The 25502-nt window shown below is 46.5% G+C and overlaps 1 protein-coding gene across 1 annotated transcript in view; it reads right to left on the bottom strand.

The window, feature by feature from the left end:
* Positions 1 to 6759: 6759 nt before the first annotated feature.
* TMTC1 (transmembrane O-mannosyltransferase targeting cadherins 1) overlaps positions 6760 to 25502 on the bottom strand; it is a 227375-nt gene continuing 208632 nt past the window's right edge. The window contains 7 exon segments of the mRNA XM_030543349.1: positions 6760 to 8411; positions 9402 to 9479; positions 10488 to 10610; positions 11227 to 11364; positions 11934 to 12078; positions 14588 to 14723; positions 18267 to 18369. Of these exon segments, the coding sequence (XP_030399209.1) occupies positions 8271 to 8411; positions 9402 to 9479; positions 10488 to 10610; positions 11227 to 11364; positions 11934 to 12078; positions 14588 to 14723; positions 18267 to 18369 (864 nt within the window). The 3' untranslated portion in view covers positions 6760 to 8270.

Raw genomic sequence — 25502 nt, forward strand, 5'->3', positions numbered from 1 at the left:
GCGGCATTGATATAAACATCTTTATAAACAATAGCTCTGCCAATGTGCAGTACGTGATGCTGTTCAATAGTATCTTTCTCACTCAGGACCCTAGCATGCTATGTGCAAAGGGCCCTTCCTTTGAGATGTTGAGCACCATCCTTAATCTCAGTGGAAGTTAACTGAGGGTGCCAAACACCTCACAGGATTGGGGGCTAAGGCCCCAGTTCTATAAAGTTATCCACACAGCCCATCTTGAACCCCAGTGACTTCAATGAGTCTCTGTGTGGGTGTAAGAACGGAAGTACTGGATCAGACCAATGGTCCATCTAGCCCAGTATCCTGTCTTCTGACAGTGGCCAATGCCAGGTGTCCCAGAGGGAATGAACAGAACAGGTAATCATCAAGTGATCCATCTCCTGTCACCCATTCCCAGCTTCTGGTAAATAGAGGTTAGGGACACCATCCCTGTCCATCCTGGCTAATAGCCATTGATGGACCTATCCTCCATGAACTTATCTAGTTCTTTTTGGAACCCTGTTATAGTCTTGGCTTTCACAACATCCTTTGGCAAGGAGTTCCATAGGTTGACTGTGTGTTGTGTGACAAAATACTTCCTTTTTGTTCGTTTTAAACCTGCTGCCTATTAATTTAATTGGGTGACCCCTAGTTTTTGTGTTATGAGAAGGAGTAAATAACACTTCCTTATTTACTTTCCACATCAGTCATGATTTTATAGACCTCTATCATTTCCCCCCTTAATCGTTTCTTTTAAGGATCTGCCCTCTGCAGGATCAGGGCGTGATTGAGCTTGAAGGGGAGTTGAGTGGGTTAATCTCCGTGTTCTGCTTTGAAAAGTTGCACTTCTAACAGGAAACCTTGGTGCTGGTGCCAAGAAATTAGGTTCTGCAGAGCAAAAGGGAGAGAGCTTCACCTGTATGATGCCTCCTGTTCAACCCTTTCACATACCCCCACTGTAATGGAGTTACTCCCTCCATGGTACATAATGATGGAAAATCTGTGGTTCTCACTAAACGTTGGTCTTCCAATGGTTTAAAGTGCTCTGGACTTCTATGGGTATATGCATGTTGTCTGAGCTCTGAAACTTTATTATGAACTAACTAAAATTCTACTGTGGGAGAACTGGTAAGCCTCAAAGACCACTTTAGCACTCACTTTGCCTGCACAGCCTTCTATGGGGCTTTGCGAGCCTGACTCCCCGGCAGGCCAACTCTGACTTTGTACAGGGAAAGCCTGACAGCCTGTAGCTACTTCATGCAAATAGCCTCAGAATAACAATTTCACTAGGAATCCACCATGTAGGCATGCCGTGACGTGAGTAACTGGACAGGGGTGAGGCCTCATTTCTTGGGAAACAAGATTAGGGAGGTAAATGGAACAGCAGGATGGAAGCAGAATGTCTGTACTAGCTAAGATAAGGGGCAACACCTAGGGAACCATCTACTATGGACAAGATAAACCTGGAAGATTAGGTAGAGTCAGTCACACATGGACAGAGCTTGTTTGTTCAAGGATTGGTTCCTACAAAGTGACTAAGCAAATCCCCAAATGTGTGATGCAATGTAAAGTAAATGTATATAAAGGAAGAGGCTTGCTGTGTAACTTATTGGATGTGTGGTATGTCCTATACCCATGTAATATGCTTGAGTCTGATCAACTCAGCATGGCTTTGCTGCCAAATAAGGAAACCTGAATGACAAGACTGGAGTCGGACTGAATACTTGGGGAACTGAGTGGAAGATGTCTTTGGGGAAACCCAGAAGTCACTAAATGAGTTTACAGCCATGACCAGGCTGGGGAGGAGAATTATCCAAGGATGGGTGACAAGAGAACTGCTGCTGATCTGTTCCTAAAAGACAAGTATGAGCAAGAACGCAGGTAGAGGAGATAGAATGGCAAGATTATATTATTACCAGGTGTGAACGGGTCCCCAAACATGAACCCAGACACACACTTGCAGTTTACTTGGCCCTGGTTTGAATTGTTCACTTTATAAAGTGAAAATGATCAGGAGGGAGAAGCACAGGAATGCAAAGTCTCCATCAGTCCCCATCCAGCTGTTAGAGGCACGACCCTGGACATCTCCACAGTCTGATTGAGCTCTTGGGGAAAAAAAACAATGCTTACTGACCTTCTTTAACTGTTGTTCTTTGAGATGTGTTACTCATGTCCATTCCATATTAGCTGTTTGCATGCACCACATGTACTGTTGCCAGAGATTCTTCCCTCAGTGGGCTCTTGCACCATTTGGTGCTTGGGTAGTAAGGTGGATTGTGGAACAGACATGAGCAACACATCTCGAAGAACAACAGTTACGGAAGATCAGTAGCTGTTTTTTCTTCTTTGAGTGCTTGCTCATGTCCATTTCACGTTAGATGACTCACAAGCAGTACCCAAGGAGGCGGGCTCGGAGTTCATAGACCTGCATTCGGTAACATTGCTCTCCCAAACTTGGTGTCATCTCAAGTCTGTTGGGTGATGGTATAGTGGGATCAAGTATCAGACGGGTAGCCATGTTAGTCTGTATCCACAAAAACAGATCGGTTGGTGGGTGCTGACCATCCCCACTATTTTTTTCCATGGGTGCTTGGAGTCAGTGCCTCACTTGATTGTCTCCACACTTGTAGCAACGCCAATGAAATCAGTGGAGTTACACTGGTATAAAATGAATGAATCACAGGTGGGTCACCAGCCTGGGAAGCAGTCTAATGAGTGGCGCTGTGTTCACCAGCAGATGTAAACCCACTCTGACAAGCCAGGGAAGGCACGTCAGACTGCCAGTGCCAGTAAGAATCTAAAACACACTTCTTGAATTGAAGAGGGTACTAAGCAGGGGTAAGTCTAGCTGGCATAGCTATACTGGCAAAAGGCACTGTAGTGTAAACAAGGCCTGCATTAACCATGTTTTTGGGCTGTTCATTTCCCTTGTTTCTTGACGAAGAGGTGTTAGTGAGGGGGTATGATTGGAGGGCACCTGTGGGAGAGGAATAATCTGCCACTTTAGCTGCCAGCTCTCCTGGCCCCACCATGCCCCCAGTAGGGCTGGAAGGGACATGGGAAGAAAGGAGGGTGGTAACTGATGGGCTGTGAGGAGTACATCTACCAGCTGGAGGCAGCAAGAGGAACAGCAGGGAGCCCCAGACTTTGTATCTACTTCAGGGAGCTAGTGTAAAGGAAGGGGCTCTGCACAGCCCTCTGCAGTACAAGAGCACTGTTCATGTGTGGAATGGACCATTCACCTCAGTGGGGTATACTAAGATGAATTAGGATTCTCCAAAGAGATGAGCAGTCTAACACAATAGTTCTGGGTGGTGTAAAAGGACTCATTCCTCTCAATGGTAGTTCCCCTCTACCTCAGTTTCAGTTGTGGAATACCATTGTTCAAGGTAATCTCACTATACATGTCAGTTTTAGAGCAACTGGAATATTAAAATCTTCTTATTGGGGGGAAAGGAGACAGTATCTGAGTAACGCCTGAACCAAATTACTCCAAACTTGCACCATTGCCCCTGTTGTGGCGTACCAATATTTTAGATAATCTCATTAAACGTGGATTTTAGAGTACTATGAAAATTAAAAGAAGCTCATAATGCAGGGGAAGGACATATATTGGGAACCTCTTGATCAAATGGCCTAAATATGCACCTGAGGAATTTTCTGAGGCCAAGGAAGAAGGAAATGTGAAAGTAAGAATCTTTTTTAAGTCGAGGAGAGCATAACAGTCCCCTAAATCCAAGAAGGGGATGATGGAGGCCAGGCAGACCACGTGGAACCTCAGTTTCTTGAGATAATTGTTGAGGCGATGCAGGTCCAGGATGGGATGAAGGCCTCCTTTGGCCTTAACAAATATTGGGAGTAAAACCCTTTCCCTCTCAACTTTTGAGGTACCTTTTCCACAGCCCTCATCCGTAGGAGGATCTGCACCTCCTGGTCTAGGAGTTGCTCGTGAGAATGGTCCCTGAAGAGGGACAGGATAGGGGGTGGGAATGAACGGTGGATGAAAACTGAAGGGTATAACCATACACCAATGTATTTAACATCCACTGGTCTGATGTGATGTGGGACCACGCTGGGCTGAAGTTGGAAAGTCAGTCCAAAAACAAAGGGTAGAAAGGATCCGAAGCGGGAACTGGTATAGCGCCCTCGGGCACTCCTTCAAAAGGCCTGCTTGGGCCAACTGGAGTACCTATGCAACCTTGGTATTGAGGTTGAAATGAATGAAAGCAGCTGATGGCACTTGTAACTGCTGTTCCTTCATTTGAACACGTCCTGTATCTTGATGGTGGAATAAAAAAGTGGGCTGGCTGTTGAGGCCTGAAATGTTTTCTTGAAGTAGATGGAACATAGAGGCCCTGCAACCGGAGGATAGCCCTTGAGTCATTCAGGCCATGGAGCTTTGTGTTCATTTGCCCTGAAAAAAACAAGAAGCCTTTGAAAGGGAGGTCCTGAATTGACTGCTGGACCTCCTGAGGTAGCCTCAAGGACTGCAGCCAAGAGCATTGCCTCATGGCCATTGCAAAGGCCATTGTCCCAGCCGCCACGCTGGCTGCATCCAGTGCTGGCTGGAGTGAGGCTCTGACAATATTCTTTCCCTCTTCTAAGAAGGCAGAGAATTCCTGCCTTAAGTCCCGAGGCATGGAGTCTTTAAATGTGGACAAGGAGTCCAAGCGGTTTGCTGGTTTGAATATATTTTTCTTCCAACAGATCTGGTTTCTGTGAGTCCTTCTGTTTGGGGGTAGCACTTGCTTGGCCCTGTCTATTCCTCTTGTTGGCCGCCAATAAAACTAGGGACCCAGAAGGAGTGTGTGAGAAAGTATAAGTACCCGTACAGTTTGGCTGGCAAAGAGTATTTATTCTATGCCCGCTCTGAAGTGGGAGGGAGAGAAGATGGGGTCTGCACAGGACTCTGATCAACCTAATACAGCCTCATTAATGGGTAGGACCACCTGAGATGGTGCTGCTGCAGCCAGAATGTTAATGAGGCTGTGGGACAATTCCTTGAACTCCTCAATCCTTAGCCCCAGGTTAGCTGCTTTCCTCTTTAGAAGCTTCTGATGGGCTCTAAAGTCATCACATGGCAGCAAGCCGCTCATCTGGGGCAGAGGAGGAAGAGGCCTGTACTGGGGGTGAGGGGGCTTCTTCCTCTTCTTCAGCCTCAATTACCTACATGGGGCCCACATCCTGTGTACCGATACCACATTTGGTACTGGACTCAGGGTCCAGTGCTGAGTGGAGCGGTGCAGGGGCCCTCCTTTCAGAAGCAACTGACTATGACGAGTGGGATGACGGACCCGGTACCAGGGTAAGCCCCCCACGGGTTCCAGAATGGCCACTGCCTAGGCCATTGTCCACCTGACCAGGCACCAGCGAGGGGACCCGCACCAGTATCTGGTGGCATGTAAGACGGATACCAGTGGTGGTTCTTGGGATGGGTGTAGGGCTCCACCTTGAACTCAGACAAAGAGTCCTGCCAAGGTGACCATGGGAAAGTGGTACCCCTCACTTCTGTCAATCAGAGTCGAGTATCTAGGGACCAGTGCTGGATAGGGATGACCTTGTAGAAGAAAACACGGTCAGTTTGCCCATGGAAGGTACGGAAGGTCCTGGTGTTGGGAAGGAGCTCAGATCACCATGCTTTTTATGGCTCATGCTCATTTGGTTGCCAGTGGTTGTCCCATCAGAGTCAACGGTACCGGGAATGATAAGTCCCTGGCCGCTGCAAAGGCCTCCTGGGTTGAAGGCACTGTGATTCTGCTGGTGCCATAATGACTTCTTGGTGTCAGCAGAGAGTCCCGTATTAGACTCAACGTTCTGTGCAGAGTTGATGGTTCTGTCATGGACCCGGGGGTGGAGGAGCGGCCCGACCTGGGTCACACTCCACTGCCTTCCCCTTGCTTGCCTTTCTTTGGCACTGGCAAACGCCCTCTCTTGGAGCTTTGCTTTTTATGTTTCTTCCTTGACACTGAAGATGAAGAATGTTGCCAGGATACACACAGCACCAAGGCCAAAGTGGTTAGTGCTGAATCTGAGCAGCTTGGCTCCAAAGCCGGTCTTAGAGCAGCTTCCATTAGCATAGTCCTCAGTCTAGCCTGTCTTTTTTCATACAAGGCTTAAAGTTCTGACAAATCTCTTATCTGAGCCTCTCCCAGACACTTCAGACAACTGGAGTGTGGGTTTCTCAGAGGCATAGGCTTGCCACAGGAGACACAAGGTTTGAAGCCCAAGGACAGGGGCATGCCCTGTGGCAAAGGGAGCCCCTCAACGATAAAGGAGCACTTATAACTATCTACATTAGTATTATTTACACTACAACTATACTAAGACTAATAAACAAGGATACAGAGAAGAAACCATTGAAAAATGCCTTGCCAAAGCAAGAGGAGTTGTTCCAGTAACCATTGTGAGTGGTAAGAAGGAACTGAGAGGGTATGGCACCAAAGGGCACTCGAGCTGGTCCGACAGATACCACTGAGGGAAAAATCCAAAGTGGAACATACATGAGCAAGAACTCAAAAAAGAATCACCTGGCTATGTGCAGGAGCCAAATTAATACTCTTCAGCATCACCTCGGTACTGAACAGAACCCTATGTGGTTATGCTTCAGTCCTGCCATTGGATCCACTGAACCCGCCCTGTGCTTGGGTGGTACCCTGTTGATTTCTAAACTCTTATTTCATGTCTGTGATTTTACCTAAAAAAAGTGGCAATTAGAAATCAAACCTTCTAAATAACGCAGACAGACCCACATCATCACATGACTATGCTTAACTATGGAAACTTCTTTAATTCACTTCTGAGTGCATTTAGAGCTCATGATAGTGACACCCTATTAACACTGGTTAAAGCCATGTGCCATTGCCATGCAAGATTTCCCTGACCGAGCTGTATCTTCTGTCCCAACGTGAACCACCCGCTATTAATTCCATGACCTGGGCTTCTCTTCAGCAAAGACATGGCAATCAGGCTGAAACAAACTGTATGATGGTTTCATGATGGGGGCTAAGATGAAAACAAGAAACTTGTGAGATGAGCTGCTGTCCAGAGTGAAAGGGCAGGATATCACTACACTGCCCCATCTAACCTTCTCAGCTACCTCAACTATAACAACAGATCAAATGCTTATCTCAGCTGAACTGGTGCAACCCTACATATCAATGGGTGTGGCACTGCTGTAATGAAAATTTGGTCCAACATCCAATTGCTTTAGAAATATCAGCAGGGAGAATTATTCAAACACAGCCTTGTGGTGCCGTATTTTCTAACTTTATACAATAAAAGCAACAATCACAGGCCACATTGCTAGCTGTGAGGGATGCTGTCCAACTCTTATAAACAGAGTAAAATATATTAAACATTTTATAAGTTAAAAATAAATAACACTCAAAAATAAATGTCCATATTCTGAAGCAAATTGCCTTTCCACTCAATATTTAAAAATATAGATTTTTTTGTGGGGGGAGAGAGAAGGAGGGGGGGAGGGAGGTGGACCCATTAAAGAATTCCACATTTCGATTGGACAGTTCCAATGTCTTCATAGAAATTATAATTCTGATTGGGTGAAAAAAGTCATGTGATTTCAGACAATTCTGTGATATCGTGAATTTGAATAGTTACAAAAATGATTATCTTCCGAGTAAAACATTCAACTGAGGTTCTTCCTCAAAAACAGCCCTAGTTAGAGAATCATCACTTTCAGAGACAGCCATGTCCAGACATAATTCTCCATTTCCTTGGGGTCATTTTCCAGTCATTGTTGGAGACCTAAAAATGGCCACCATTTCTCCCAGCTTTAACCCTGTAACGACTTTTGATGCTCTCTGCTGATAATTGTCACCATTGTCCTGGCTGAGGAGGACTTTATGGGGAATGCTTTAGAGACCATTAACAGTACTCCTTAAGTGGGTGAATGTTGACTAACAAGAGGCACTGCTCCATCCCTTGCCAGTGGATGAGAACTTTGCCTCTACTGCCCACCCAGCTTGGGAAGTGAGAGACCAGGACATCAGAGGTGCATCTCCCACTTACAGCACTCATGGTAGTGATATGCTTCTAACCCAAACAGAAATCTTGATTAAAACAGGGTTTTCACTCATTCTTCAGCATACCCTATAGAAATGAAGGGTCTCCAGCAACTTTGGTGATGCACAAATGTGTGCCCCAAATTTGCCCTCCTTAACTCTTAGTCACATCACAGCTCCTTCTGTGTCACTTCTGCCAATGGGCTTCCACTTCTCTTTCTTCTGCAAGGGGCACGATGCTCCTTCCACCAGCTACGTCTGATCTTTCTCCTGGACTTCCTGCAATCGTTTCTCTAAGCGATCCAGTTTAGCCAGATTCTCCTTCAGCAGCTTGCTGTTTGGAACCAGCTGTAAAGCCTTCTCGTAATAGCTACGTGCATTGATGTAGTCTCCCTATAAAAAGGGGAAAGAGAGTCATTCATATTCTCTGACATTGAAACATCATTGCCTGAGACCGGCAAGCTCCATAATGGATGGAGAAAGCAATTTATAAAGTGTGTTTGACATGTTTTGAAACAGCAACACTCCATTCATTATTAAATTGGTCAACTGGTATTTCAGAAGAACTCACTCTGTGCCTAAATTAGATCAACAGGGACATGGCAAGAAGCAGATTAGAACAAGGCTATAATGTCCAAGCAGAAGATATGTATAATATGAGTTAAACCAATATCTTTAGGACATTCAGAAAAATATGCTACAATAATCATCAAGTATGAAATCACGTCTTGTCAACATATTTCCACCAACTGGTGTCAGTATTATGCATTAGACACTATCATCAAGTGGATTAGGTAAGGCGGAATTTAAAGGGCTGATTCTCAACTGCATAGACTAGGAACATTTATCCAACAGTTTAAAAACACACACTGTAGATTATGTGCTAAGCACAGCTTCATTAATGAAGGAGCACACCTTTCAAAAGACAGACTATGCTCTCAGCCTTTCCATCTCCAATGTTTTCCTGACCACTTCTTGAATTATCAACCTTTCTCTGAAGGGAGAGAGCCCTTCAGGGTTCCATGTTGCTGCTGCTTTTGCCTCAGATTTATTGCTCAGTCCAGGTGCTCCCTCCCCCCGCATGTCGTATCTAGATCCACTGGATACTTGTGTGATGACAGCCATTTTGACCAATATACTAGGGACTGAACTAGAGATTTCCAGAATTAAAGGCACAAATCTCTACAACTTGAGTTAGAGCCAGGATCTCTAGCTGGGGCTGTAAAAGACTCGCATCCTCTTTGGATCCAACTCAGCGGGCAACAAAAAAAGACACACTGAACAGGCACTTAGCTGCCTGAGGGCAAGTTCAGCAATGTATTAGAAGAACAGAAATAGTTCCTTTACTTGACAGCCTGCAGAAAAGCTAAGAAATTTTCCTACCTTGATATGCTTAATCCCTCCCATGTTCATCCATGCCTGAGCTTGATCTGGATTCAGCTCCACAGCCACTTTATAGCTCTAAATAAATATGAAATGTCGTCAGGTTAAGACGCTTGTGTCCCTGACTAAAAGCCACATTAGGTGGGAAATGACTCCCCCCACCAATCCCTTTAAAATACTGTTGTCTTCTTTCTTGATTTTTCTTACGTACAAAATGTGCATTGTTTCAGAGCGTTAAGTGGAGACGAATGAAGTGACCATTTCCCCAAAGGGCCTATTTGGGGGAATTTGCTTTGTCTGCAGAGTCCTGCAGGGAATCCAGGCAACTTCCAGGACAGTGCATTACCTTCTGCTGATCCTGACGTGCAGGGATGCTCTGCGTTTTACAGCTACCTTCTGCACATGACATTTACCTTATAAGAAAAGCATCTCCACAACTCCACATCAGCATGTATGTGCAGGGAGGGAGAGAACATTGGCAAGGTTTTATTATCTGAATGGCTGCAGTCTTTCTTACAACATGGATACCTGTGTGCAGATTTAACAAGGACTGTAGGTAGCTTCCCCCTACCCCTTTATTTTGCTTCTACAAGGGGGGAGTGGGGGAATCATTAAAAGAATTTCTGGACTCTGAGGATCACCTCTATTTTTGGAACATCATAACAGATGAGGATTCAAAGAGCATCTGGACATTTATATGGATAACAAGTATACTCAGAGTTCTAATTAATTATAACAGAATATTTGGACAGGGTGTTAAACCTTATGATTCAGGACTTAAACTTATGATCTCTAATAGCTAGAGAGCTATCCCTGATGCCACAAGTAATCTACCCAATTGGAGGGAGATTTTTTGTGTAGCAGTATTTCAAAAAGGAAAGGAGGCAGAGAGAACACTGTTGTAACTTTAACTATGGAATTGTGACTACTCTTCCATAATCCCAGCTGTCCTATATGGTGACCAGATGAGCTATATAAGTGAACAAGCTCCACATATGTTCTCTGCAGAATATTAATTACAGCTAGTGAGCTCAGTTCTTGAACTATAAACATAGCCATGTGCTTTAGAGCGGTTAATTGTTATACCTCAAAAGCCTTGTCAAGAAGGTTTTGTTCTCTCAGCTGATTTCCCTTAGTAAAAAAGAGTTCCGATATGACTTTTGGATCCTTTGGTTTTAGCTGCAGAGCTTTATCTATAGCTTCAAGGGCCTGCAGAGAGAGAGAGAGGACACAATATTCTATTCTATCCAGGTTCTTATGCTGTGCCCATCTCTATGATATTGGAGCACATGAACCACTGAGCAATACACAGCATCACCACCCTGCTCCCCAAATTTCTGTTTGCTCGTGGACCTTTACCACATTCAGAAACCTAAATTCTAGCACCTCACAGCCTGATTTTCCGAGATGCTGACCAGATCCCAGCAGCTGGAGTCAGTAGGAACTGAGTACTCAACACCTCTGGAAAAAAAAAAAAAATCAAGCCTTTGGCCTTCAATCCTATTTCCTAGACCAGTTTTTCTCAATAACCCGTCCGTGGATTGGCGCTGGTCCATGAGATTTTCCTGACACAGTTTAAAAAGGCAGCAAGCCGGTCCCTGGTATCAAAAAATTGAAGAAACACTGACCTAGCTGAACCGAAGCATCATATAAAGCAATCCAGCTATTGTGCATGCACAAACTATATCAGTCATGATGTGGCTACATGCCCTTGCTACACATGTCTCAGGACAGGATCTAGCCTTTGGCTGTACAGAGATTAAAATTCATCTCAAACCCTTTGATTGTGTGTGGGGGGGACAGCAGCACACGGAGTTCCCAGTACCTTGCTGTAATGCTCCTGCTTGCTGTAGATTGCTGATAAAAGGCGGTAGCATTCTAGGCACTTGGCCTCTTCTGTCACAATATGGTTAGTCATTTTTTCAGCTTCCTTTGTTTGTCCCATCATTGCTAAAACCTGTGCCTAGAGATCAATGATAAACAGAGTTTTCATCCCTTTTTATCACACTCCTCTCTTGTCACGCATTGATGCCAAAAGAGCTGTGAAAACTTAGGCTAGCCTGCTTGGCTGGTAAGATCAGAGTCAATACAGTAGCTCAGCTATCAGGCACTATTAAGCCCGGGACCCAGCGTCTAGTCCTGGCATCCTGCTTTCTGGCAAGGGAGGAGGTGGGAGTGCTAACAGGAAGTGGTTCAGCAGCACCTGGAGGACAGAAGGAATGACTGGCTGGCTTTGGAGCAAGTCATTTCTGGTCCTCCTCAGCTAGAATATGAGGCCTAACGGTGTGAGAAGAAAAAAGAGTTGGAGGCCAATCTTCTGGGCTTTGACACAGATGAGGAAGACCCCTTCCTGCCTCAGGACAAAATTAAAACCAAGACTTGCTCAGTTGCCTGCTCTAGGGAAAGCTCACAGTAATTATCATCCATATGGAAAGAGAGCCAGGCTCAGACTGAACCCCCTCAAATCTCCACGCCTTGGATAATATTTCTAAACAGTAACATACCCCTGCCACCAATGTTCTCTACACTCACCAGGGCCAGTCGAATCTCCTTGTTTGAAGGCTGCAGTGCTGCGGCTTCCCTGTAAACCTGTAAAGCTTCTTCATACCGCCCCGTGTTATAGTAGAGAGCTCCCAGTGGGGACAGAATTTCCGCCTTCCGTGATACTTTCAACGCTCTACATGTTGGGAAGAACAAAATGCCTTCAGGTGATACTGGGATGAGAGTGTAAAACAAGAGTGGGATTGGCTGTGGGATTTGCCTTGGAAGTGTTAGTGCTCTGCACTGCCAGACCAGAGCCTGAGGGCTGGTCCCATTCTGACCTTTTGCTCCAAGCCAGCCCAAAAGTAAAGAGTGGAAGAGGCAGCATTCATAGTCCCTGGTGGGAGAAGGGAATGCCCCCAACAGCAGTCCCGCTGGCCTGTTAATGAGCAGAAGGGACAGGCTCTGAAGGTAATGGAAATCTGCAGCTATGGTGATGGAACTAAGGGTGCTGCCAGAGCCCCTGGCTTGAAGTAGCGTTATCAACCCAAATACATGGTTTCTGCCTTCAGCACCCACATTGTAAAAAATTGTTCCAGCACCACTGGCTGTGGGATGAGGATGGCAATGCAGGTAAGAAAAGGAAGGTGTTCCAACAAGGAGGCAAAAGAAAGTCCACCCTCTCTTACCCATTAGGAGGAAAATCTCAAAGAAGCTGTTTGTTCAGCACACAGTGCAGCGCTGTATTGTAGAACAGGAGATTCCCTGAAGAGAGCATGGATTCCTGGAGGTGTAGGACTTGGCTCAGGATTGCCTGGCAGTGACATACTCTAATACAGATGTGACAGTCCCTCCCTGGAATGCTTTTAGCGTCATGTGAATGGCATTAACGCTTTTACTGATAACAACCAGAAACCACTGATCTCATAAACGAGAACACCCCTGCAGCTGAAGGTAGCAGAGGATGTCCTGGGGCTGGGCTCAGGAGGAGCATAGCAAGGCACTTGCTGAACAGTCCAGGCCGGCTGATCGTCAACTGAATTACAGTGCACTGCGTGCACTCAAAAACCAGCCAGACACAGAAACAATGGTGAACATATTCACTCCCTCCGAATGACAGAAGAACCAACACTGCACTGGATGATTAAAATGCTAACAAATCTTCGTAAGGTCTTGTAATAAAGACTGGATGCGGGTGGAGACAAGTGAGGAGTCAGCCTCCTGTCCTGAATCACGGACTCAATGGGTACATCTACACTGCGATAAAATACCCGTGGCACCAAGTCTTAGAGCCTGGGATCAGCTGGTTTGGACACGCAGGGTTGGGGATGCGGGACCAAAAATTGCAATGTAGATGTTAGGGCTTGGGCTAGAGCCCAGGATCTGAGATCCTCCACATTCACGAGGTCTCAGAGGTCGGGCTCCAGCCTGAGCTCAAACCTCTGCACTGCAATTGTATAGTTCCGCAATCCAAGTCACTTGACTCGGGCCAGCTGTGGCCATGCTGCAGGTCTTTTATCACAGTGTAGATGTACCCATAGACTTTAAGGCCAGAAGGGGCCATTGTATTCATCTAGTCTGACCTCCTTCACATGACAAGCCACAGAACCTCACTCACCCACTCCTGTACTAGGCACCTAACCTTTGGCTGAGTTACTGATGACCTCAAATCTTGATTCAAAGACTTCAAGATACAGAGAATCCACCACTTACTCTAGTTCAAACCAGAAAATGACCCATGTCCCATGCTGCGACGAAGGTGAACCCCCCACAGGGTCTCTGCCAATCTGACCTGGGGAAAATTACTTCCTGACCCCAAATATGGTGATCAGTTAGAACCTAAGCATGTGGGTGAGACCCACTACCAGACACCAGGAAAAGAATTCTCTGATGTAACTCAGCCCTCCCTCTCTAGTGTTCCATCTCCCACCATTGGAGACATTTACTAATAGCTGTCATGGATGAGCTGTATGCCATTTTAGGCAACCTCATCATACCATCCCCTCCATAAACTTATCAAGCTCAGTCTTAAAACGAGTTAGGTTTTTTGTCCCCACTGCTCCCCTTGGAAAGTTGCTCTAGAATTTCACTCACCTGATGGTTAAAAACCTTCATCTAATTTCAAGCCTAAACTTATTGATGGCCAATTTATATTCATTTGTACCTGTGCCAACAATGGCTCTTAATTTAAAGAACTCCTCTCCCTTCCTAGTGTTTTCCCTTTGATGTTTATTTACAGAGAGCTGTCATATCTCCCCTCAGCCTTTGGTTGGTTAGGCTAAACAAGCTAAGCTCCTTAAGTCTCCTCTCATATGACAGGTTTTCCATTCCTCAGATCATCCTAGTAGCCCTTCTCTGCACCTGCTCCACTTTGAACTCATCTTTCATAAACATGGGAGACCAGAATTGCACCCAGTATTCCAGAGGAAGTCTCACCAGTGCCTTGTATTATGTCAATAACGCTTCCCTGTCTCTACTGGAAATACCTTGCCTGATGCACCCTAGGACTGCATTAGCCTTTTTCATGGCCGCAGCATATTGGCAGCTCAGAGTCATCCTGTGATTGCACAGTACACCTAGGTCTCTCTTCTCCTCTGTTGCTTCCAACTGATACATCTCCAGCTTAGAGGGAAAATTCCTGTTGTTAGTCCCTAAGTGCATGACCACTTTGCACTATTAAGTTTCATCCTATTTCTATTACCTACCGTTTGTACCAAGCTTCAGCCTGTTTGTTCTGCCCCAGAGAGCGGTAGAGCCTGCCCAGGTTCACCATGGCCACGTAATGGTTTGGGCTGAGCCAGATGGCCTGTTGGTAGTGGGATACCGCTCTCTCAGGAGCACCTGCAAAGCAAAAGGCTGTTAGGTTGGCGCCTTACGGAAGTCTCAAAAGTTTCTGCACTAAATCAGGTTTCTGATTCTTTAGAATCACCATCATCAGTTGCAAAATACCCCTTTTATCAGCCTTCAGTGTACTTGGAACGTGGGAACCATCATAAGAGAAAAATCCTGTCTCATATCTTCTTGAAATTATGCACAAAGGGAAATTGCCATTCAAACAAGAGTAAGGGGAAAATGAGATTCAGGAGTCTAACTTCAGGCACAAATTTACCCAGCTGTAAAAGACAGAGGCTGAAACAAATGAAGACAGGACAAACAGCTCCAGTTTTAAAATTAATTTGGCTACTGAGGGAAATATTTTTTTGGTGATAGAAAGTAGGAGCAGCAAGTGGCTACTGGGTTACAAGCAGTAGTTGAAAGGACAGTTAGGTTCATAGGATGGGAAGAGAGAGAAGTCGTCTCTCAAATCCAGGTACTCTGGAAAAAGAAAAATAGTAACTAAAAACTAATTTGACAATAAATATAGTCAATATTTAGAGAAAGGGTATTTCAATCCTTCCCCTAAAGTGTTATCGCTTCTTTCCACTCAGAATTACTGTTGTGAAGGCTACATGGGACAAACACATATTTTTAATATTTGGCAAAAAAGATTCAAATCCAGCAGCCACAGACAAATAACAATAACCTACCCCACAGTTTGCAAAAACGGTAGGCTACTAATTCCCTTTTGGGTGGCTGAGGGCACGCACAGCCTTTGCACTCAGGACTCAAAAGGCACCTGAGGCAGACTCCAACAGATTACTAATCCCCAGGCTGCTGCAGTTATTTCCAGGGTTTAGAATATATTGGTAGAAAATGCCTGTTTTGTAGAATATAATCAGGATGTCTATGTTTCAGAGGAACCATTGGGTGGCACTGTGTCACTGTATTTTACCTATCTACACACAAAATAAGAAATGTGATTCTGAAATCCACTAGATCAAACACAAATGCACAATATTTTGTTTTGTAAGTTACTTGAAAAACTATAATCATTCTTCTGTGCCTTATGTTTAAAAAAAAAAAAAAGCTGAAGTTCATTTTGTGCTGAAGAAAGGTGCCAGATTGCTAGTCCTGGGGAGTGAATTTGCATTTATAATAATTTTATGTCTAGCCTTTCATACTGAAGGATCTCATCATACTTTACGCACATACACACTGCATATTAACTACAAAATAAGCATAGGCATAGTTGAAATCACCAATATCCCAGCAATGCAAATATGAAAACTTCAGTAGATGTTAACTCAGCTAGATTGCATATCTTGGGCCGGATTCTCAGCTAGTATAAATCACCGTAGAGGGAACTATGTCTATTTGCAGCTGCTGAAGCTCTGTCCCTTCATGTGTTTTATGACAAACCATTTCACAATGAACAGTACTATATTAAACTACATTTTTAGCCAGAAAAAAAAACCAGGTTGAACTTTCCTTGAATTTTTAAAGGAAAGCAAGAGAGAAATCCATACTGAGAATTATAAGCACTTAAAATGCCTCAAAGACAGAAGAAGACATAGCCCTTCAGGGTAGAATATTCAGTGATAGTCTAACTCTGCCCTCACTGATGACCAGATGCCCATCTTTGAAGTGCCTTAATATTTACAGTGGCATAAGTACTTAATCCACAGCTAGTGAGAGAACTTAAGTCTTTAAGGCCAATTAATGCCTACATATTAGGTGCACATTTAATAGGCACGCACTTACACAGGAGGGAGGAGTGCATCTCATTATCCATGTGCCCACTGAGGGCTTGTCTTCGCTGCAGAGATAACACTAAAGTTAAAACTCATGTTGTCCCTAACTTGAGCCCTACCCACAGATAAAAACCTGTAGCTTAAGGCCAGTGGTGCTTCTCATTTGAATTGGCTGGCCCGAGAAGGAGAATTCAAATTAGCACATCTCATCAGCTGCTAATCCAATCACTCTATGCAGCTCGCATGTTATTTGCAGCCTGGCTACTCTCACTCAAGGTAGGTTAACTGGAGAGGAGTAAACATGAGGGTAGATTGCTCAAATTAACTCTCAGAGAAGACACATCTTGTGATTTAACACAATTTTCCATTGTGTAAGCGTAGTAGCCATTTTTCAAACAAACATTCACAACTTTATATTGTCCAGTTGTCTTCAGACTTGGTCATACCCTCAACAGAATTATTTACATTTCAAGTTTCAAAATTCAGCCTTTTCTTTTTTAAAGTTATGTGTAAGGTGGGGGGGGGGTAGGGGGATTATGTCGCAACAGAACAGGGACAAGTTACCCTTTCTCCTTGCAGAAAGGACAAGTGTTAAGAGAAATGGATTTATGCTAAATTGAAATGGAACCTCAAGAATTGAATAGGGCATTCTGGCAGCTTCACACAACAGTTTAGGACTGGAAGGGAAGTTTGAACTTTGCCAAGACACAAGGGTAAAATCTCTACTTCTGAACCTAACACTCTGATGTCTTTCACGGCCCCACATACACGGCACTTTTGTTTTCTACTGGCAGCAGCACAGTGCCCACTAACATCAGACAAGAGTGAGGGTGAGGGGTCAGTACTAACTCAGAGGGAAGAGTGCCAGAATCACGAACACCACTTCTTGCCAGATCCTGGTGTTCCAAGGATTCCCTTCCAAGTATTAACTGAGTCTGCCCTTCTTTAACTTTGAGATGTGAAAACAGCATAGCCTGAAGTGCAGAATGGGCATCGGCTATGCCAGCTTAGTCTGCAGCATTTCACCAATGTCTCAACCCGGTCCTGCAGGGACCACCTCTAGTAGCAAGAGGGTAGTTTAGTTTCTGTGTCTGTCTAAATGTGGCCGTGCTTCTAAAACTGTCAATAAAAGGTCCAGTTGGGGTCATGATTTTTATTATGCAGATGCCAAGAACTGCCTGGGGCCATGGAAGCTGGATTTGAACCAATAGCATAGAAGTGAAAGGCTCTGTATCCCATTACCAATCTGCTGAGAAATTCATTCTCCCTACAAGAGTCGTAAGTTTTTATTTTGCCAAATGATTGTATTGTAGTTTCAAAGCTTTGTTTATTTTACAGCAGTAGCATTCAGCTTCTCATAGATCAACTTTGTCACTGAGCAGTCACAAACAGCCACAAAAGTGACATGGGTTTGTCTGTCTGTCTCTCTTTGGCTTTGAGTGCTCATGAGTTCCTGGGGAAATCATCACACGGTTGTCAGGCCACTGTGTGATGCATTGCGCATCCTCGAGAATATAGCTGCAGGCACTGGTATGGTGAGACAAATGTGGCAGGAAACACACTGAGAATCACTGCTGTACAGTGTTACATTTGTTACAAATCTCTTCAAACCTCAGCACTGCGGTCAGTCTCAAGAGAGAGGGACAGTCTGTATTTAATTATTTGGAGTTTTACAAACTACAATGTAAGTGTGTCCATCCTCTGCTCTGGGAGCCCTTGACAATCTTTAAAAAATACCCTACTAAATAAACCAGAGCCACTCAACACAGCAAATAAGCCAGCAACATAAATCTGCTAGCTCCATCTCACTTACCGGAATCAACTAAGAAAACACCATAATTATTATGCAGATCAGAGCTCTCTGGACAATTCTCTATCCCAGCGTGATAAACTTCCTGGGCTTCTTTAAATTGTTCCTTAAACAAATGAAGATTTGTTAGTGGTAATATCAGCTTTGTTACTACATACAGATATTTCATGGAAATGCCTTGTTATCATCACACAGAACTTCAACAGTCCACGTCATTTCATCTCAGTATTCAGGGAGCTGTGTACATAGGGTGAACTCTTGTCCCCTATTAAAAGGCAATGGGAGTTATTCCACTGACTTCAGTGGGGCTAGGATTTCACCCACAGAGTCAATGTTTGCCAACTGTTACCTCACAGGGGTACTAGCAATTACCTCCACTTCCCCATACAGTCACAACAGGAGGTAGTTGTGGTAAATGTTGCCAAAAGTCAATTATTCACTCAGTTCCAGTCCTGAGTGGTTTCCTGGTGTCAAGCGCATGCACAAACAGACGGGCGGGGGGAAGGGGGAGCAGGAGCACCGCCCCCATGTATTCCTGCACCCAAGGAAGCAACAGGGCAGCTGGCTGCCAGAGAAGCTCCTCCTCCCCCGACAGCTACAGCTTCTACTTCCCTGCCCTTGGGAGTCCCAGGGGTTGCCTCTGCCTCCAGCCCTTGACTCACATCACCTGCAAAGGAGGCAGAAGCACTGGGACTCCAGCAGCAGGGAAGGAGAAGCCGCAGGCTGCAGCTGCAGGGTGGGGGGGACCCTGCAGCCAGCCACTCTGTTGCTTCCTCCCTTCCCTGGGCTGCAGCTGCAGGGGGAGTTGCTGTCTCCTTGCTGCTGGGTGTCCCCGCCAGAGGCCTCCAGAGAAATGGGGGCAGAGCACATGAAACTTTCATTTGTGTGTGTTTAACGTGCCCCTCCAAAAGTATTCAAACGGAAATTGCTGCAGTGCCTGGTGTGGACTGTTGAATAAAATGGGTTCCAAGGTCTAAGGCAGCGATACTCAGACCTCAGTGCTTCAGGAGACAAATTAGCAATCAACATTACCCCAAAGAGCCACAATAGTGTGAATTCATTCACTACAGTACAATTCATATTTCAATAGCAGGACAGGGGAAATATTTAGTTTTCGTACATAGATAGAATTCTCACAACAAATAAGTGAATAACTTAGTGCAAGTTGATAGCTTAATTGGTTAATAACATTGTAAAAGCATCCTGGTTGGTTAATAACTTAGACTGGTTAATAATTAAATCACACACGGTTTTAATATCATGTGCTGCAAAGAGCCACAGGAGACACATTAAAGAGCCAATTGTGGCCCGTGAGTTGCAGTCTGAGTATCACTAGTCTAAGGCATGGTCTATGCCTCAAATTTAGGTCGCTGTAGCTACATTGCTCAGGGCTGTGAAACAATTCGCACCCTGTGTGATGTAGTGAGGTCGACCTAACCTCCACTGTAGATGCAGCTAGATCGATGGAAGAATTTTTCCATCGACCTAGCTACTGCGTCTAGGAGAGTCAGACTACCTACATCTGCTGAAAACCCCCTTCCATCGATGCAGGAAGTGTCTGCACTATAGTGGCACAACCAGAGCACTGTAGCTGCTCTGTTGCAGCCTCTGTATTGTAGGTAGACACACCCTAAGGCTGCTCTAAGTTACTGTTGAATACATGCTGCTATTCCGTCTGCACATCCCTGTAACTACATTACCAGTCTGGGTCAGCTCCCAGACTGCTGCACTGTGCAGCACAATATGGGCAGAAGGTGACCAGCCCTCTGTAGAGAAAGAAGTGGTTCGGGACTATTTAGAAAAACTGGACGAGCACAAGTCCATGGGGCTGGGCGCGCTACATCCAAGGGTGCTAAAGGAGTTGGCAGATGTGATTGCAGAGCCATTGGCCATTATCTTTGAAAACTCATGGTGAACGGGGGAGGTCCCGGATGACTGGAAAAAGGCTACTGTAGTGCCCATCTTTAAAAAAGGGAAGGAGGAGGATCCGGGGAACTATAGGCCAGTCAGCCTCACCTCGGTCCCTGGAAAAATCATGGAGCAGGTCCTCAAGGAATCAATTCTGGAGCACTTAAGAGGAGAGGAAACTGATCAGGAACAGTCAGCATGGATTCACCAAGGACAAGTCATGCCTGACTAACCTAATTGCCTTCTATGAGGAGATAACTGGCTCTGTGGATGAGGGGAAAGCAGTGGATGTGTTATTCCTTGACTTTAGCAAAGCTTTTGATACGGTCTCCCACAGTATTCTTGCCAGCAAGTTAAAGAAGTATGGAATGGATGAATGGACTATAAGGTGGACAGAAAGCTGGCTAGATTGTCTGGCTCAACAGGTAATGATCAATGGCGCCATGTCTAGTTGGCAGCCAGTTTCAAGCGGAGTGCCCCAAGGGTCAGTCCTGGGGCCAGTTTTGTTCAATATCTTCATTAATGATCTGGAGGATGGCATGGACTGCATTTTCAGCAAGTTTGCAGAGGACACTAAACTGGAGGGTAGGGCTAGGATACAGAGGGACCTAGACAAATTAGAGGATTGGGCCAAAAGAAACCTGATGAGGTTCAACAAGGACAAGTGCAGAGTCCTGCACTTAGGACAGAAGAATCCCATTCACTGTTACAGACTAGGGACCGAATGGCTAGGAACCAGTTCTGCAGAAAAGGACCTAGAGGTCACAGTGGACGAAAAGCTGGATATGAGTCAACAGTGTGCCCTTGTTGCCAAGAAGGCTAATGGCATTTTGGGCTGTATAAGTAGGGGCATTGCCAGCAGATCAAGGGACGTGATCATTCCCCTCTATTCGACTTTGGTGAGGCCTCATCTGGACTACCGTGTCCAGTTTTGGGCCTCACACTTCAAGAAAGATGTGGAAAAATTGGAAAGAGTCCAGCGGAGGGCAACAAAAATGATTAGGAGGCTGGAGCACATGACTTATGAGGAGAGGCTGAGGGAACTGGGATTGTTTAGTCTGCAGAAGAGAAGAATGAGGGGGAATTTGATAGATGCTTTCAACTACCTGAAAGGGGATTCCAAAGAGGATGGATCTAGACTGTTCTCAGTGGTACCTGATGACAGAACAAGGAGTAATGGTCTCAAGTTGCAGTGGGGGAGGTTTAGGTTGGATATTAGGAAATACCTTTTCACTAGGAGGGTGGTGAAGCACTGGAATGGGTTACCTAGGGAGGTGGTGGAATCTCCTTCCTTAGAGGTTTTTAAGGTCAGGCGTGACAAAGTCCTGGCTGGGATGATTTAGGCCATGGCTACACTTACAGTTCTGCAGCGCTGGTAGTTACAGCTGTGTTCGTACAGCTGTGAAGGGCCAGCGCTGCAGTGTGGCCACATTTGCAGCACTTGCAGCGCTGTTGGGAGTGGTGCATTGTGGGCAGCTATCCCACAGAGCACCTCGTCCCATTTTGGCGCTGTGGCTTGTGGGAAGGGGAAGGAAGGGTGCGGGTCTTTCCGCTTCCTGTTCCAACGCCCCGTGGTGCTTTGCTACACATTCCGAGCAGTTTGGCGGCATTGTGAGTCTGCAGCGCGATTTCTGAGATTTCTGTTACAAATGGAGCCTGAGCTGCTGAGGACCTTGCTGATGAATGTTGCCAGCACATCACGCATGGCAGTGGAGCTATTCCTTCAGCTGCAAAGTGACAGTGAGGAGTCAGACGATGATATTGAAACGCCTGACGCTGAAGACACTCGATTGCTTGTGGCAGTAACAGACGTGCTCAGCACCGTGGAACGGCACCTTTGGGCCCGGGAAACCAGCACTGAATGGTGGGATCACATCGTCCTGCAAGCCTGGGATGACGAGCAGTGGCTGCAGAACTTTCGGATGAGAAAAGCCACTTGCATGGGACTGTGTGCTGTGCTCGCCCCTACCCTGCGGCGCAGGGACACGAGATTGAGAGCTGCCCTGCCAGTGGAGAAGCGGGTGGCTATTGCAATCTGGAAGCTGGCAACTCCAGACAGCTATCGATCAGTGGCGAACCAGTTTGGAGCGGGAAAGTCCACTGTTGGAATGGTGCTGATGCAAGTTTGCACAGCCATTAATCGCACCCTGCTCAGAAGAACTGTGACTCTGGGGAACGTGCAGGACATTGTGGATGGCTTTGCACAAATGGGTTTCCCTAACTGTGGAGGGGCAATAGATGGGACGCATATTCCTATTCTGTCCCCACCCCACCTGGCATCAGAGTACATTAATAGCAAGGGGTATTTCTCCGTGGTTCTGCAAGCGCTTGTGGATCACCGTGGGCGTTTCACTGACATTTACTCAGGATGGCCTGGAAAGGTGCATGATGCATGCATCTTTCGGAACAGTGCCCTGTTCAGGAAGCTGAGGGCCGGGACTTTTTCCCCAGACCGCAAGATCACAGTAGGGGACGTCGAAATGCCCACTGTGATCCTTGGAGACCCCGCTTACCCCTTAATGCCTTGGCTCATGAAACCGTATACAGGGAAGCTTGACAGGAGCAAGGAACGGTTCAACTACAGACTGAGCCGGTGCAGAATGACTGTGGAGTGTGCTTTTGGCCGTTTGAAAGCCCGCTAGAGGTGTCTTTATGGGAAGCTAGATTTGGGGGAAAGCAGCATCCCCGCTGTTATATCCGCGTGCTGTACCCTCCATAATATTTGTGAAGGGAAGGGTGAAAGATTCAGTAAGGAATGGACCTCCGAGGTTCGACGCCTAGAGGCTGAATTTGCACAGCCAGAGAGCAGGGCTACTAGAGAGGCCCAGGAAAGGGCTTCAAGGATTAGGGATGCCTTAAGGGAGCAATTTGATGCTGAGAGCCAACAGTAATGTTTGGTGCCTTTGCTGTGCTCCTTTCTACCTTGGGGTACAGTATTTACCACTTTCTGCAATAATAAAAACTATTGTAAAAGCCATAAAATCCTTTATTCAAAGTACAGTACATAAAAGGCCAGGGGGGTTAGGGTGGTGGACTGTACATTCAGAGGTTTGAATATGTCCTGTTTGGATTGCTGTTCAATGTCTGCTGCACTTCAGGATTACTATGCTGCAGGGTAATGGGGGTGGAATGCACAGGGTAAGGATTGTAGTTATCAGGGCTGGTAGGTGATCGTACAGGTGTTGGGGGCAGCTGGGGGTAATAAGAAACTGGCTGCTGGAGAAAGGTGTTTTGTGCAAATACTGGGGAACAAGAAAGAAAGCCTTGGGAGGGCTGTGGGTTACCACGGTACAGATCTGCCTGCATGGCTACGAGAGACTCGAAAGACTCAGTTTGGCGAGCCAGGAGGCTTATCATGTGCTTTGACGGTTTTTTGGTAGCCAATTCCTTTCTCCTGCTTTCTGTTTGCCTCCACTCATAAATTTTCTCTCTCCATTCCTGCATCTTCCTACTTTCTCTGTTGTAGTGATTCATAACTGCTTTGATCAATTCCTCTTTTGATTTTCGCGGATTTTTTCTCAAGTTCAGCAAGCGAAGTGAGGCCAGTGATCCGGCTGCATTAGTCAAGATCACTAAAAAAAACATAGATAGAAACATGTAATACACAGAGGCTACATTGTTTATTATCACACAGTGAAGGAGTTTGTAGACTTTTTGTAGCATCATTCCCACATACCTAACATAACACAGAGAGGCCAGGGAAGCAAAGGCATGGCGAGCAATGGGGTGAGTGCTTCTGCCCCGACTTCACCTGGGAGGGGGAACTGACTGATGGCTCACTGGGGTTTATCTGCACTGGGTAGAGGAGGTAGCTGGTGGCCTGCACAGGGGACAATAGGGAACATGAAGCTGGCAAGCTGCTGGCGGGGGGAGGGGTGGTCCCCGGAACTGCCGGCCTGCTGAGGGGGGGAGGGAACGCACCGCGGTGCTGCCGACCTGCTGTAAGGGGGGGGACCGGAACGCACCGCGGGGCTGGCTACCAGCTGGAAGGGGGTGGGGGAGACCGGAACGCACCGCGGGGCTGGCTACCTGCTGGAAGGGGGTGGGGGAGACCGGAACGCACCGTGGGGCTGGCTACCAGCTGGAAGGGGGTGGGGGAGACCGGAACGCACTGCGGGGCTGGCTACCAGCTGGAAGGGGGTGGGGGAGACCGGAATGCACCGCGGGGCTGGCTACCTGCTGGAAGGGGGGGGGGGGAGACCGCGAACCTGGCGCCCTGCACTGAAGTATCCCTAAATTCTCAACAGGGTTTCCTACTGCCAGATATATCACTGCTGCGAGTTACCTGGGAAGAGAGGGAAGGTCTTCTACAGCAATGTGGATTCCACCCTGGCCCCTATGCAGCTTGCTTGTGTGCAGCCATGGTACCCCCACCCCTCACTGCACAGTGGATCGGACGAGTTAGCCTGACCGGGACAAGGACCATGGTGGCTCTCCCTATAAACTTGCGAAAGCACATTGCCCACGCTCTGGCTGCAACTTTTCAAGAGATTACCGAGGCTGATTACAGAGACGTGATAGAGCAAATCAATGGGCTATTCCACGTTTAGGCATGCATGCAGGCAGCCATAACCCCCACCCTCCTGTCCCAAAACATAAAAATATGCTTACCCCGAGTACGCTCCTCTGCTTCTTCCTCACCAGCAACTTCCAGCTGCTGCGACTGGCTAGCCTCCTCCTGGCTTGAGAAGAGCTCCTGGCTGCATGCCTCCTGGGACTCCGGGGTGTCTCCCTTCACCCCAGTAGCCTGACTCTCGGCTTCCTCTACACCCTCCCTCACTTCTCCCTGCTCTGAACTCTCCATCGTGCTCCTAGGATTGGCAGTGGTGTCACACCCAAGTATGGTATCCAGCTCCTTGTAAAAACGGCAGGTCGTGGGGGCAGCTCCTGAGCGGCGATTTCCCTCACAGGCTTTGCAGTAAGCACTGCACAGCTCCTTAATTTTTACCCTGCACTGCAACGCGTCCCGTTCATGGCCCCTTATCAGCAAGGACTGTGATATCTGCCCATAGGTATAATAATTTCTCCGGCTGGAGCGCAACTGTGCTTGCACAGCTTCCTCACCCCAAACACTGATGAGGTCCTGCAACTCGGAACTGTTCCATGCTGGGGCTCGTCTGGGGCGTGGAGGCCTGGTCGCTGATTGATTGATTGATTGCACTCCACACCTGGCTGAGCAAACAGGAAGGGGATTTAAAAATTCCTGGGGCATTTAAAGGTGGGGTCAGCTGAGCCCAGGGCAGTGGAGTGTGCAGGATTACCAGAGAGGCTTAAAAGGTATGCTGGGATACCTCCTTATACCCCGGAGGTCAATAAAAGTGCTGGTGGGGT

Source organism: Gopherus evgoodei, chromosome 1, assembly GCF_007399415.2.
Source record: "Gopherus evgoodei ecotype Sinaloan lineage chromosome 1, rGopEvg1_v1.p, whole genome shotgun sequence".
NCBI lineage: Eukaryota > Metazoa > Chordata > Testudines > Testudinidae > Gopherus > Gopherus evgoodei.